We start from the raw sequence: 16059 nt of genomic DNA, 5'->3' as shown, positions 1-16059 counted from the left end.
GCAAGAAGGTTCTGACTTGGCCTGAGGTGGCCAACATGGAGAAGATGGAGAACCTTGTCATCGGCAACCCGCGGGTGGCCGATGGGAAGGTACCGCAGAGACAGGTGATCTCTCAGAAGACTCTCGACGGTGGAGGGACCCTGAAGATCACCATATATACCAGGTGCTGGGAGACGCTCGGGGGGCAGGAAGCACCGAGCCCCTCCTGCCCAGCACACACCGGACAGTCCGGCGACCTCCGCTAGACAGTCCGGTGCTCCAGCGGACAGTCCGGTGAGGCGCACCGGATAGTCCGGTGGCACTCAGAGACCAGAGAAGACCTTCAGGCCAAAGCGGCCGGAGATCGGGACCTGGAAGCAGAACATCTCCAAGGCTTCTGGGAAGGTTGAGAAGTCAGGGCCGACTTTTCAGCAGCTCTTGTCCAAGTACACGAGCAAGAAGGCCACTCAGTCTGATCGGCCACCACGTCGACCCTCACCTCCTGTGAAACCAAGGCAAGAAGATAAGGGAAAAGCACTGATCATACATACTCAGCAGATCGGTCAGTCCCAGTCTGTCGTGCAGCTAAGGCCGTTGGAGAAATCGGCACCCAGTCAATGGAGAGATGCGTCGGCCTCTTCATCCATGGCTTACCCGTACCAGGCGTGGGGTGGCATGCCGATGTATCCATATTGGTATGGACCATATGGCTACCCGACTTGGGGGGCACCTACGTCACCTACGCCAATGACGCCCACGCTAGCACCGTCTGTTTTTTACCAGTGGGTGCCGTCTACGTCTTCGGCTCAGCAGCCGCAGCAGTGCCGGACTCCTCGGCCTTCGGGGCCAACAAATCCGTCAGGGGGGCAAGTAAGGCATCCGCCCAAGTTCATTGTACAGCAGCCACCGGCCAGGACTACGGCCGGTGATGTGATCAAGATCGGCACAACGGATGTGACGGTCAACAACAACGAGACCCAAGGGCCGATGATTTTTAAATCGATCAGCAACAACGTTGTGACTCAGTCCAGTGCTGCGGCCAGCTCCACCAAGGCCAGCAGCATTAAGGTGGTTCATGATCCTAAGTGCTCTCAGCCTCGGTGGTGCTCTGCCGGGTTGACTCACTCGCAGAAGAGGAAGTTGCAGCGGCTCAGGGCAAAGGACAAGCGGGAGTAGGAGGCAGAGCGGGTGTTCAACGAGATGCACCCCGTGTACCCGCAGAAGAAGAGGGAGCCACCACAGGACGCGAAGATAGCAGCCGAGGCGACGGCTGAGGCATCACCGGACTATCCGGTAGCCAGCGTCGGACTGTCCGACGCGCCGGACTGTCCGGTGCACCTTCTGCAGCATCCCCGGCACTGCACCAGGGCATTGAGGAGCGCCCCATCGACACAGGAAGCTCCAAGCCCCAGGTGAGAGTGTTTCTGATGAAGAGATGCTTGACTATGGTGATACTCCTGATCGTTCGGCCATGGATGTCAGCATGATCACTTTCTCTACCGATTACAAAATCAATCGGTCTGATGATGAGGAAGTGGCTCAGTTTGACTTTGGGCAGAAGGATGCTACTTTTACTAAGCCTGAGGAATCGGTCAATCATGTGAAGCCACTCTACGTGCGCGGTCATCTTGATGGGAGACCGATATCCCGTATGTTGGTCGATGGTGGAGCGGTCATCAACGTCATGCCGTACTCAATTTTCCGGAAGTTGGGTAAGGTGGACGAGGAGCTTGTGAAGACCAACATGACTTTGGCCGGTGTTGGGGGAGAGAACCCCATTGAGGCCAAAGGTATTGCTTCCATAGAGCTTACTATTGGGAGCAAGACTATAGCTACTGCCTTCTTCGTTGCTGAAGTCCAGGGAAACTACAGCTTAATCCTTCTTGAACTGCTGGATCATCATGCCCAGCTGGGGCTCCCTAGCTGAAACCCAACTCAAAATCTGCCTGAGGTAAAAGTTCTCTGAATTGGAGTTCTCCTCCTCTCTCAGGTCAGACAGCAAAACCGCCTGAGCGGCACAAACATTGCACTCCACACTAGGATGGCTAGGTCTCTTCTCTAGGCGAACAATCTCAGCCTTACACGCTGCTAGCTCCATCCTATAGGAAAGGCAACCCTCACAAGTGCGGGATGGGGCATTCCACTTCTCAAAGTCTCCCCACACCTGCTCAAGCTCTTCCCTGAGCGTAGGACACACCTTACACGCTCCAAGCAAAGTGGGACGTGCACGCAACTCTTTCAACTCTGCACTAAGCACCTCAAGGTCCCTCACCTGCACCTCACACTGGTTCTTGACTCACTCAAGCTCACTCTCAAGGCTAGGACAGGTGACACAGGGCTTAACATCAGTGACTGTGGGTGCTTGGGCAGCTAGGAGTTCTTTCTTGGTGGCTTCTAGGTTTGCACAGAAAGCATCTCTCTCATCCACCCGTTGGGCATACTTATGCCTCAACTCGGCCAAATCGGCCATCACCGCCAAACAGCTCTCACACTCAGACTCGGTAGACTCAGGAGGTGGCACACTCAAAGCTGCGATCTTGTCATTTGCAATGACAAGCTCGGCACTTACTCGCTCATAGGCTTCTACCGCCTTCCTGGTAATCTTGGCATAGCGCTTCAGCTCCTTACGGTTATCCTCTAAAATCTCTAAGATCTCCTCATCGGTCATGCTTACCTCAGAGGAAGTGTCGTCATCGTGGGAGCCGGAGTCTGGGTGTCCTCCATCTACAGCATCCAGGGCCATGGTGCAAAAGCCACTGGCTACTGGTGCGGTGCCGACTCCTCCGCTCAGGGCTTGAAGCCATGAAGCAGAGTCCGGCGGGTCCTCCAGCGTCCTTCTTCTCTCCTTTCTTGAAGACGACCTCCTCGTCGCTTGAGCTCGAAGAAGAGGAAGAAGACGTGTCATCCGCCAGGAGGTGTTCTTGGACCTTCGCCATGAAGGTCCGCTCCCGATGCTTGGTCTCCTTGTGGAAGCTCTTGGCGAACTTCTTAAAGTTCTTGACCCGGGAGCCCTTCCTTGAGCGGTACTTGTAGTTGTTCGGCTTGTGAGGACCGCCGGAGTCGTATGTGCCGCTGCCGTTGCCTTCGTGTAGTAGGCGTTCTGCTTGGGGCAGTCGGCGACGAAATGGCCTGGGTCGCCACACTCAAAGCACCCTGGCTTGGAGCCGTGCTTCTTGGCCATCTGCCTGTCATACACGCGTCGGACGCGGTTGTTGAACAGGCACAAATCTTCATCTCCCAGCGTGTCCAGCTGCTCCTCTGAAATCGACAACAAAGACATAGAAGACAAAGCAAAGCTGTCACTGGGGTTAGACTTAGCACCCTCAGCTGAGGCTAGAGCCAAGCTCTTTGAGCCTCCTCCCTGTGGAGACGACCGTAGCTGTCTATCAACTTCAGAAGCTTTGAGCTTGCTGAAAAGTTGTGCAGTGGTTAGAGTCTCATAAGTAGACCCCTCAACTATGGCCGTAGCTGTCACTTCCCATATCTTAGGATCAAGCGTATGGAGAAGCTTGAGAGCCTGCTCATGATCTGTGGGAAAGTAGTCGGTAGCACTCTTGTTGGCATGGAGCTTGTTAATGGCCACTTGGAAACGGCCATACATCTCCTCAACGGGCTCTCCTGGCTTCTGAGCAAAATTCTCATATTCACGCCGGAAGGTCCAATTCATTATGAAAATCTAAATTCAAGTATGCTCATAATAGTTCTAAAATGGGGGTACAATGGCTGTGGAGCTACCGTCCCTGATTTCCTCCATCTTGCATTCTCACAAGTGCTCTTGGCAACACCACTGCCGCCCTTGAGAGTCAGCTTCACGTTCTCCAGGGCTATGCCATGGCAAGGCACGCCTGAGCTGCAGCTCAGCTTGATAGCCTCTTTTGATGCACTTGTGCCCCTGATGTTCTTGAACAGCACATTGCTCACCTCTACCGCAGATTTCTGCAAGAACAATAAATCAGCAGGTCAAGCATGCTCTGTACGGTTGAATTCATACAACCATTTTTATTTAAGAAAAATATATCTTGCCTGTTTCTTGCAGGGTGCGGCAGAGTCACAATAGTTCTGGTCGATGATGATTGGGTTCCATACGCTGTCCATGATCGTGTTCCGGAAGATGATGTTCTTTGCATAGCCCCTCCCCCCTTGCCATGTCTTGATGCGAGCTCCGTTTGTCGTCCCATGCAGTGTCACGCTGTCGACTGTGACATTGATAACATAAGCTTCAGATCCATGGTCGCCTAGGCTGCCAATGCTGATTCCATGCCCCGGTCCACACAGGATGTTCTTGACATGGAGGTTCTCAGTTCCGTCCTCAATGGAGATGCAGTCGTCTCCGGTCTTGATTGTGCAGTCTGTGACGTGAACACGTCTGCTGCGGGCGATGTGGATGCCATCGGTGTTAGGGCTAGCCCCTGGGGCTGTGATTGATAGGTGGGCTAATTTGACGTGGCTGCAATCCTCTACTGACATGTGGATTTGCTGGCTGTTCCTCAGTTTCAGATTTTCCAATCTGAGATTTTTACAGGAGGAGAATGTCAAAGCCGTTGGAGCTTGTTTGCATGGCTGAAGAAAGGAAAATGCAAGAAGAATCCACATCAGCAAGCTTTCAGAAATAAAAATGAAAGGATGGAATATATATTTCCTCATCATAGTAAGTAAAAAGTACTTACTACTCTTGAGCTAAATTTGCATGACTTCTGCCACCAAAGCTTGCCATTTCCGTCAATGGTCCCACCGCCAGTGACGGTTAGTCCATTGACACCATTGAACAGAATCCAGTGCCTGTTGGTCTTCTTGCTCCAAAGTGATCCCCTTGGAGGCGCCATCAAAGTTCCTTCAATCTGAATATAGTTCATCGTGCAAAGGAGCATGGAACTTTTGTGCGAGAAAAGATTGGGAAAAGATTTCTTGTGAGGGGACGACATAAATCTGAATATATGTGCAACTGTCTCACCATTAACATGATGTTAGACTTGCATGGGCTAGAGAAGGTGACATGCTTGGTGAGGTATCTCTTGGCCTTTGGAATTATCACGATGGCAGATTGCGAAGAGGAGCATGCTATATCCCAAGCTTTTACCAATGCCTACATAAATTGGGAATGAAAGAAACAGACCTTGGTTAGCGCCTGAAAAACTAAAGATTGTCGTAATTTTAGGCCTTGGCAAATGGCCTGAGGAAAACACCTTTGTGTCATCATGGTGTCCATCTCCATGAGCTCCATATTTGCGCACATCGAACACCTTTGACTCAAGAGACCTGTCTCTACGAGTGGTACCATTGATGTCTCCATCTGCTCCAACGCCACATAAGAAGAATGACAGGAGAACAGTTGCACAGAAAACAAACACATTGGAGGCCATTTTTAGCACAATCTGTATATCACACTGTTCGGACTAAGTACTACAATGAAGAATACTATCTAGTAGAAAGCCTTCTTGTTTTGTAGGATGCCTTCTTGGATGTCAACTAAGTGGATCACAGGGTCTATTTATATTTGCCGGGATTGGTAGGAAATCTTTGCAGCATTTCAGATTGCTTTTGTGGTTGAGTAGCATGCATGGTTGGCACAGATATTTGGAAAAAAAAATGTTTGCCTTCCTGAAATCTGACTTTTCTGCTCAGTGCTCAACACTAGCCTCAACTAATTGTTTCCAAGTAGTTTAGCAATAAGCACTGGCATCAACAAAAAGGTTCAGCTTCTTGACAATCGGAAAGATGGACACTTGTAAAATTCGACAGTGTTCCACTCTAGAGACCCACTAAGCTTACGTGAAGAATTCAACCCTGACGACAGATGTACGAGCGTAATGTCTCCAGGTGTAGTTTGATTAGCCTTATAAAGTGGAAAAAAAACGCCCACTGAGAACCCATTAATGCTAACTCAAGGTCTCTAGAAACATAAAGTATATGAATGTTAGTGCCAACTTGCTGTATCTCTTACCATGTTGGGTATCTGAATTATGTTGCTACCACTTCCAGAATAGTTAGAGAATCTCTTCAGGATCATGACTTGGTGTAAAAATGGATCGTCGAAGGGGCCAAGCGAGCTGCTGAATGAGGTGAAACCGTTGCCAATTTAATGAGATTCCTATAGCCGAATTTGGCACGGATTCCTCGCTGGAAGTTTGGGCAATTAATTCATGCATGGTGAAACTTGAGCTGACGATCCATGTTGAGGCTTCCAAGCTTGGTTACCTTCGCGGGTTCTGTTGATTTCAAAACCTTCTGCGATTCTTCAAAATTTTGTATGCCATTTGAAAGTTGCTTTCTTGCGCTGATTTCCCAAAAACATCTTTTTTGAGCAATTTCCCAAAAACATCTTGAAGGAGACAAAATAAATGTGCTGGACCTGGGCTACCTTGCATTACGTGTGCTGGCGGCACTGAACAACCATGTTATGATCAAATACCAATAGCAATCATATCTATTGATGTTGGTGGCTGAACATTTGACTGGTACCCTATGAAGCTTTTGCCATTTCAGAGAACTTGATGTCACTATAGATACTATGCTTTCTAGCTTTGACTAAGCTTTAAGGAAAAAAAGTTAACATATACTTCCTCTGTCCTAAAAAAGCAAGTTGTTCTAGCTAGTTTTGTTCTAAGTCTTCTAAATTTTTGAACAAATGTTAGCGAAAATTGTCAACATTTATAACACCAAACATGTACATTAGTATGAAAATATATGTTATGATGAGTCTAGCTATACTTATTTGGTGTCATAAATATTGATAATTTTGAACTTAAACTTAGTCAAACTTTTTTTTTGACGAATACGCAGGAGAGCTGCGTATCATTATATTAAGCAAGAGAAAATAAAGCGGTGTTAGACGGTCACTGCAAATCGTTGTACAAAGCCGATATCACCCAACTAAACAACCAGACTGCCCGACGACCCGCCTAGATCAGGCCAACTGCACCAAGCCCCGTGGCCCCTCCTAGGATCCACAATTCGGCGGTATCCCGGATGGCCAACAACACACTGGCTACACTAGCCCGTTCACCCCTGAAACAACAAGCATTACGCTGCTTACAGATCGACCAGCAAACCAGGCCGAACAACGTGTCTGCCCCCCTCAGCAACGCACTCGGCCAACCTGCCCTGTACCTAAGCCACCAGTCGGGTAAACCATGGCAGTCATCGGCAGGGGGGATCTGCCGGCCAACCTTTGCCAGCACCTGTTGCCAAACTTCTCTAGCGAAGGGACAACGGAAGAGAAGGTGGTCGCAGGACTCGGGCTCACGGTCACACAACCAGCAGTACTCGCGAGCGTCAAGCCCGTGACGGCGTCGCCTGTCTGCTGTCCAGTGCCTCCTACGGAATGCCAGCCAAACGAAGATCTTGACCCTAAGCGGCATCCAGGACTTCCACAATAAGCTGTAGGTGGGGAAGTGTATCGACCCCAAATGCAGCGCTCTATACGCCGAACGCGTGCGGTATCGGCCACTAGCCGACCACTTCCAGATCACCTGGTCTTCCTCGCCTTCATGCAACTGCAAGCCTTCGAGCCGCCGCCAAACCTGGAGGTATTCTGCGATGATGGTTACAGTAAGGCCCCCTACGATGCCGCGAACCCACGCGCGGCCCGAGAACCCGTCCGCCACCGTCAGCGAATTGGCAGTTCGCCTGGGGATAGCTGCCGTGAGTGTGGGCGCCAAATCGCTCAAGGTCAAGCCGTCCACCCATCTGTCCCGCCAGAAAAGAGTGCGCCGCCCGTTGCCGTTAATGACAGAAATCGAGGCTTCAAAGAAGGCCCTCACTTCCGCTGCCACGCTGATCGGCAGACCGGACCAAATTCGGCTCTCGTCCGTGCGTTGCAGCCAAAGCCACCTCGTCTGCAATGCAATGCTAGAAAGCTTGAGGTCGGGCACACCAAGCCCACCAAGCTCGGTCGGCCGAGCCACCACCGGCCAAGCGACTAGGCTTTTTCCGCGAACCGACTCTGATCGCTGCCCGTCCAAAGAAAATTCCTACAGATCTTGTCAACCTACGCTATGACCCAAGCTGGCAGCTTGTTGGCCATCATAGCGAACACCGGCAAAGCCATCAGCACGGACTTGATCCACACAAGCCTCCCACTTCTAGACATAAGGGGACCATGGCATACCGGTAGCTTGTTGGGGACTTTTTCGACCAACCCATGCCAGCTTGCCTTAGGCAAGGCCTTGGTGCTCGAAGGTAACCCCAGCTAAACCACCGGAAAAGGAGCAACTCGACAGCCCAACACCTCAGCATGTTAGAACAATTGAATCATCTAGGAGTAGATCGAGTGGTTAAAGTGTTCTTTGTTGGTGAAATCACCTTGCTCGTAGCCCCTCCATGGCGTGTCCCGCGCTGAAGATCCGCTCAGGGGCGGCGACGGCCGGTGCAGTGGAGACGCGGTGGTGACGCGCAGTGAAGTGGCAGCGCCGGTGGTGCTTCCCGTCGCTGCAGCATACCCTCTCTGATCGGATTAGGGTTTCGAGGTGGGGAAGTGACGGCGGTGAACCTCATGAGTTGTGCCGCTGGTCCTCACCTCCCTTTTATGGGGCTGCGCGACGGGGGCCCACCAGCCTTCCATGGGCTGGGCGCCCCCGATCAGGGCGCGAGTCAAGGTCCATTTGGTCCGTTGGTCCCAAATGGAGGAGATCAATACTAACATTCTCCCCCTTGATCTCATCTTGTCTTTTAACTTATCTCAATCTTTACTTTCTTCATTCTTGATTCTTTATCTACCTACTCCATTACGCATTAGTGCATATGAGCATGTCTCATCGTCACGGTCAATAGCCGATGGACTTAACAGCTACAACACACCTCTCGGTTCTGAAATAGATACTTTAACTTTGGGCCCTTTATCGTCCGGAAAACGTAGGCTATACCATAAACCCATGTCGACTGTGTGTTCTCTGTACACACTGGGCGGCAAGCCTTTAGCAAGCTGATCCGCAGACACTTTCTGTCATTTATACTTACAATGCATTTCATCATGATTCCGGACTTACTCCTTTACAACGTATAACTTTGTGTCAATGTGTTTGGCACCACACTTGACTCGTTGTCATAGGAGCAAACTACTTTAATGGTTATTGCTCTTGTCAACCATTATCAACTCCGGGTACAGGTTCCCTTAACCATTTTTGCCTGTCCCTCGGCCTCGTATCATGCTATACCATGTCTTACATCACATTGATGATAATTGTTTCATTTTGGAGCTTTTCCACACAAAACCTCCAAGTGTGAAAGTTAGCGACAATTGTGGATTTCGCTACACATTTCACATGTTCTACTTTTGTACTCACAATCTTTTGAGAGTACTTGATCTTTCCAACTTAGCATGAGGCCGACAATCTCAATTTTATTCCAGTGATCTATATCTGGATTGAACTTTTGCCAAAATAACCCGGATACACAAAATATGTCAGTGTAAGTTCTTTACTTGCGCGCCTATAAATCTTCCAGCAGCTGAAGCATTTGGAACTATTTCCATTTCACATTGGTTCCTGGAACACTAAGGGTCCCTAAACTATTACCCTTGATGATAGGAACAGGCATAAGTTTATTCATATGCATACTTCATTTCTTTAGAATCTTTTCCAAGTATGCCTTTGTTGTAACCATAATACCCCTTCTTTTTATCTTGATGAGTTTCAATTCGTAGAATGAAAACCCATCACTGAGATCAAAAATTGAGGACAAGAATTCTTTATCTATAACAATATTTTAACACCACCACTAGAAAGTAGGATGTTATCTTCATTTAAGATGTAGAAATCAGATTTCCCATTCTTTTACTTTGCTTAAAAGCTATTGTCCTCCTCAATCTTTTGGAAAAAACCCAAAATTTCATACTGTTTCATTTAAACTTTAGATACCACCATCTCGTGGCTTTCTTCAATCCATAAATGAATTTACTATTATGGTATCCTGTATGTTCTTTCTTCTCTTTGACTAAAACTTTTGTCACAAATTTTGCTTTATATCTTTTAACATTTCCTCTGGAGTCACATTGCATTTTGTAGGTCCATTATAACCTACTGTGATGGCTCTTTTAGGAATCATTTCTTTTTCCATGGTCTTAACCCATGGAATTTTTGTGATTTCCTCAAATGAGGTAAACAATCTCCATTTGATTCTCCTTACTTTGTATAGGGCTGTTGTTGCTCCTTTTGCCAAATGGCAATGGATTAACAAGGTCCTGTATAACAGGATCCTTCTTTATATTATTCATTTTCTTCAACAGCTAACAACAGGTGTTGTATGCAACATCAGTAGGCATGAGAAACTTTTGTTCTTGAATCATTGAAGTGGACACGCATTCCTATTTCTCTTCAAGTCTTAGGTCTCTACATACCATACTCACCCAAATTTTGCCATCTTTTGTAAATATGGCATATCAGTAAATCTCTTTATTTGGGTTCCATCTGTTAAAAGAAAAAACCTTTATACGTGCTCCGTAAGCATCATCTTACTATCTTTGAGGGTCGTCCAGTATAAATACTGGAATTTAGCCATTTCTTTACATAGGGGTATCAGTATAGTGACCGTTGTACTCCCCCTGACGGTCACATTCATTCTTTAATAGATCATCTCTTGCTTTCAATGCACATTACAGGGGAGTATTTGTCTTAACTGTCTCATATTTCTCCCCCTCGAAATGTGGCTTGAACTTTTCTGCCACAATTTTGAAAACTATTCATAACTTTTGTGAATGAGGAAACTTTAATTACTTACTTCATCTACATGATTACGTCATGCAGAACAAAGTAATTCTTAGTTTGTATGGGAGTACTTTTTACTCATTTCACTTTAAGAACTCAACAGAGTCCTTTATTTCATATGACAGTTCTTTTTCCTCATTTCACTTTAAGGACTCAACATAGTCCTTTATTTAAAACCTTTTGCAAGTCACACTCGCATATTATTCTTATCTTGAGATTCGTATGTAACATTTCATTCTTTTTTAAACTCATTGAGTGCTTAATCACTATGACACAATAGAAGTGCCCGACCAATTCTAGAATAGCTTAAGAGCTACTCCAAAACTTTTCTCCCAGTGTGGGATAAACCAGCACATGAGTCATCACAACGTTCTCCAGCCATGCAGGATTAGCACTATGCCAACTTTACCCCGTCATGCGGGTATTATTTCATACTTTTGGTTCATATCAAATTCAGAAATAAATCTGAATATTCCATGACACACATGTTTAATCCGACGTTGGTCAAATTAAACATATATGACTTATCACAACTTTGACTGAACTCAAAATGAATTCTTCTTGATCGAGAGAACATAAGAGAATTTCCTGAACTAAGCTCTTATTGCTCTATCTTCTTTTCTTGGATCAACATCCATAAATACTTTTCTTCTCAAGCCATTCTTTAAAGAGAATACACTTTCTCATGCGATGGTCTTCTTTCTTTCTTTCTGAGTCACAGTTATTTTCTTTTGTCCCTTCAAGAAGGACTACATGCAAAAACTTTGTCTGAAAAGACAATAATTAAGACTTCAAGTTCTATTCTATATCACCGTTGGACAGAAATAGAATAAAACATCTTTCATTTACATTAATTTCATATCACCGTCGGGCAGAAACGGAATTAATGTATGGAAAACTCAATAAACTTTAAAACCATATATCTGCTCCTAGAAATTAAATTCTCCCGTTGGTTCGAATTTAATTAGAGGATATTCAACTTTATTGCAGTACAAACTAGAAAAATACATTTCTCTAGTTTGAGAGCAGTTCTTTAGCTACTCTATGAAAATGGTCACTTTGATGCAACACTTACTATAGACTTTAAACTTTAAGCTATGACTCATAAGAATTATAATATCATTATTATCAACGTTGGTCACCAACCTTTGCCAGCACCTGTTGCCAAACTTCTCTAGCGAAGGGACAACGGAAGAGAAGGTGGTCGCAGGACTCGGGCTCACGGTCACACAACCAGCAGTACTCGCGAGCGTCAAGCCCGTGACGGCGTCGCCTGTCTGCTGTCCAGTGCCTCCTACGGAACGCCAGCCAAACGAAGATCTTGACCCTAAGCGGCATCCAGGACTTCCACAATAAGCTGTAGGTGGGGAAGTGTATCGACCCCAAATGCAGCGCTCTATACGCCGAACGCGTGCGGTATCGGCCACTAGCCGACCACTTCCAGATCACCTGGTCTTCCTCGCCTTCATGCAACTGCAAGCCTTCGAGCCGCCGCCAAACCTGGAGGTATTCTGCGATGATGGTTACAGTAAGGCCCCCTACGATGCCGCGAACCCACGCGCGGCCCGAGAACCCGTCCGCCACCGTCAGCGAATTGGCAGTTCGCCTGGGGATAGCTGCCGTGAGTGTGGGCGCCAAATCGCTCAAGGTCAAGCCGTCCACCCATCTGTCCCGCCAGAAAAGAGTGCGCCGCCCGTTGCCGATGATGACAGAAATCGAGGCTTCAAAGAAGGCCCTCACTTCCGCTGCCACGCTGATCGGCAGACCGGACCAAACTCGGCTCTCGTCCGTGCGTCTGCAATGCAATGCTAGAAAGCTTGAGGTCGGGCACACCAAGCCCACCAAGCTCGGTCGGCCGAGCCACCACCGGCCAAGCGACTAGGCTTTTTTCCGCGAACCGACTCTGATCGCTGCCCGTCCAAAGAAAATTCCTACAGATCTTGTCAACCTCCGCTATGACCCAAGCTGGCAGCTTGTTGGCCATCATAGCGAACACCGGCAAAGCCATCAGCACGGACTTGATCCACACAAGCCTCCCACTTCTAGACATAAGGGGACCATGGCATACCGGTAGCTTGTTGGCGACTTTTTCGACCAACCCATGCCAGCTTGCCTTAGGCAAGGCCTTGGTGCTCAAAGGTAACCCCAGGTAAACCACCGGAAAAGGAGCAACTCGACAGCCCAACACCTCAGCAAGCTCGCCCGTCACCTCGTCGCTAGCAGCAATCGTGGAGAGGGAGCATTTGCCGAGGTTAGCCACCAAACCTGAGGCGTTACCAAAAATTGCGAGCAATCTTTTGATGCGCGCGGTCTCCGTGGTGGACGCCGAGAAGAACAGGATGGCGTCGTCAGCGTACAGGCTGCACTGGTGCCTCACGCGGCATAGAAAGAACTCCCCGCCGCCCCGCGGCAGCCACCAGCCTGTTGAGCGCGTCCATGGCAAGGATGAACAGCATAGGAGATAAGGAGTCTCCCTGACGGACCCCACGACGGTGGGCGATCTTCGGCCCCGGTGGGCTATTGAGGAGGAGGCACGACGAGGCCGAAGCTAACAAAATAGCAACCCAATCCCGCCACCGCTGGCCGAAGCCCAAAGCCTGCAGGACTTCCAGCAAGAATTTCCAAGAAATAGTGTCAAACGCCTTGGATATGTCAATCTTCAGCATGGCCGTCGGGATATTTTTTTTCCTAAAAAGGACGGACGCAGCCTGAACGATTTTGTAGCTGTCATGCAAAGCGCGGCCTCGTCCAAAAGCAGTCTGACGAGGTTAGGGAGTTGCGGCGCCAGGCGAATTGCAAGCAGCTTGGAGACCAGCTTGCCGAAACTATGCACCATCGCGATTGGCCGGAAGTCTGACGGGGCCTCCGCGTCAACTCTTTTAGGGAGGAGGACAATCAGTCCGTTGTTCAACGAGCTGAACCCGCTGCCATTACCACGATGAAAGGCTTCCAGGGGCGGCCATAATGTCAGGCTTAATAACCTGCCAAGAGGCTTTGTAAAAATTTGCTGTAAAAATAATGTGCACCATAACATATCACGATGAATAATAAATGAAACTAATAATGTACCTATGTTTTTCTCTTCTAATTAAACACTAACCATAAGAGAGCGAGAGATTTACTATATGATAAAAATAACTACAGTTTAGAACAGAAAACGCACAACGTGGTAGACATTCGAGATTAGATACGACAAGCAGGTATAGACGCACAGCTAAATAAACTACTCCCGATGAGCTCCCTGCGGGCACGGAGGAGATTATTCTTGCGTAGACGCCGACCGCAACGTCCGTGGAGTACCAGAAGCGCGCAACATCTTGAAAACCGCCGCTCCTTGGATCATACACGCGCAGCAACCAGTTTGGGTTTTCGACCATGCCGGCGACCTCGAATCCGGTGAGGGGCGACCACACCAGGAAGGCGACCTTCCCGCCGGCGAGCACCCACAGGGGCTCGGCGACCAGCTGCCCATTGCCGTCGCGCCACCCTGTCGACGACGCCATGGGCACCGTGCACATCCGCTGCCAGCAGGGCGGCGCTGTCTTCTCACGCTCGTCGCCGGCGAGACGCCAGAGGCGCACGGAGGAGTTGTAGAAGAAGGAGCCCGAGACGGTGACGAGGCGCCCGTCGGCGTCGGTCGTGAGGCTGCGCACGGGGTCGCCGGTCTCCGGGCCCTGGAGGAGTCCCGGCCGCCATCGCTCCGTCGCGAGGTCGAACGCGGCGATCCAGTCCATCTGGCTCACGCGAGGGCGTAGCGCCAGGACGTAGACCGCCCCGTCGCCGGTGACCGCCGCCACGCACGGCTGCTCGCATCTGAGGGCGGACGGTGGCTTCTGCGCCTCCCTCCACACGCCGGCGCCGCAGCCCAGGGTGAGCACCCTGCAGGAGTGGCGCACGCCGTCGCCGTGGTCACCGTCGTCGTCGTCGTCGTCTAAGGTGATGCGGACCACCTTGTACTTTCCGTCTCCTCCTCCTGCTCGCCCCGTGGTGGAGGCAGAGGCAGAAGAGGCTGCCCACCCGAGGAGAAAGAAGCTGAAGCAGGCCGTTTCGTGGTCGTCGTCGTCCGGCAAGAGGGAGACGGCGCCGGTGGCCGGGTCGAGCACGCGGAGGCGGCGGCGGCGTCGTGTGTCCGTCCCGACGAGCAGGAGCAGGACGAGACCGCGGTGGGCGCTCATGGGCGGGTTGCGAGGGAACGAGGGGCCCGCGCACCTCGTGGCGCGCTCCACGACGCGGCGGCCGGAGCCGGACGCGTCGAGGACCACGACGTCCGCTTCCTCGACGAAGACGCCGCGCACGGACACGGCGATGTGCGGGTCCGTGTGGCGGGCGCCGTGGGCGGCCACGAAGCGCGGGTCGGAGAGGAGGGCGCGCCATGACCGGCACACCACGCGGAGGCGGCACAGCGTCTTGGCCGCGAGGCGCAGCAGGATCTCGAAGAGGACGTCACGGGGCATGGAGGAGGCTGCACTGCTATGTCGTGGGCGCCGCAATGCCAGCATTGCCGGCACATTACCCATGCCGATCGATCAGATATAGTAGACGGCTGGCCGGCAGGGGTGTACCAAGGGGCAAGGGCTCGCCGTCGCCGGCCGACAGTGACGACCGACCGTCCGTCGCGCGCCGCGTGGCGTGGGCTAATAGATGGCGTAGTTTCGGCGAGATGACGACGTTAGCAGACTACTCTTAGCAATAGAAAGTTGTTTGAGAAAATTTACAATGACGGAGGAGTAAGATTTTCTGCTTCATTGCAACTAGTATATACGGAAACCAATGGTAGCAACAATATGGCCCCAATTCGATCCTGGCAACGAACCAAGTGACCAACGCTTATACGCCGATAACTAATTCACATGCACGTAACGTGGGAGCTGGAGGACGTAAGAGAAACCTTGCATCGTACGCCTGGTAGGGTTAATTTAGAATATTGTCGTTCGATAGAGGCCTTAATAACCTCAATTTTTTTAACCTTAGAAAAAGTAGAGGCCGGCCGGTTTAGTGTTTAGATTTACCAACGATATTCTCATTCACCGTTACTAAAAGGGTGCCCGTGAAATATTTTTGATCCCTCTTTCTTACTACTAGTCATAATGCACGGGCGTCCCGCACGCGTTTAATTTTTTTTTACCAAAACATAAAACTAATTCAAAAATGAACTGCTTGAAATTTAATAGTGCACTTACAACTCATCACAAAGAGTAAATTTCACTGACGGTCCTTGAACTTATCCCAAGCTTTCATCTGGGTCCCGGTGCTCTCAAAATACACGTCTAAGTCCATGAACTTGCTAATTAGTTTATATAGGTCCAATCTCTATAACATATGCTCTAACACAGTGCGATTAAGTGAATTGATAGGTAGGGCCCATATGGCAGTCACACCT

At 49.6% G+C, this 16059-nt stretch overlaps 1 protein-coding gene across 1 annotated transcript; it reads right to left on the bottom strand.

Moving 5' to 3' along the window:
* Positions 1-3645: 3645 nt before the first annotated feature.
* On the bottom strand, positions 3646-4816 carry LOC120662563 (polygalacturonase QRT2-like). Its single transcript, XM_039941687.1, has 2 exons — positions 4003-4816; positions 3646-3915 (listed from the first exon to the last, which is right to left on the bottom strand). Exons 1-2 carry the CDS (start codon positions 4624-4626, stop codon positions 3646-3648), a joined length of 894 nt encoding a protein of 297 aa, XP_039797621.1. The 5' UTR covers positions 4627-4816.
* Between the last annotated feature and the right edge of the window lie 11243 nt (positions 4817-16059).

The sequence above is a fragment of the Panicum virgatum genome, chromosome 2N (genome assembly GCF_016808335.1).
Source record: "Panicum virgatum strain AP13 chromosome 2N, P.virgatum_v5, whole genome shotgun sequence".
Lineage (NCBI taxonomy): Eukaryota > Viridiplantae > Streptophyta > Magnoliopsida > Poales > Poaceae > Panicum > Panicum virgatum.
The sequence above is the reverse complement of the archived record's forward strand: the minus strand, read 5'-3'. Positions and strand labels throughout refer to the sequence as shown.

Coding starts and splice junctions, on each gene's coding strand:
- LOC120662563 (XM_039941687.1), bottom strand. CDS start 4,626: ATGATGAGGAAATATATATTCCATCCTTTCATTTTTATTTCTGAAAGC. Junction 3,916..4,002: donor CCGCACCCTGCAAGAAACAG/GCAAGATATATT, acceptor TTGTTCTTGCAG/AAATCTGCGGTAGAGGTGAG.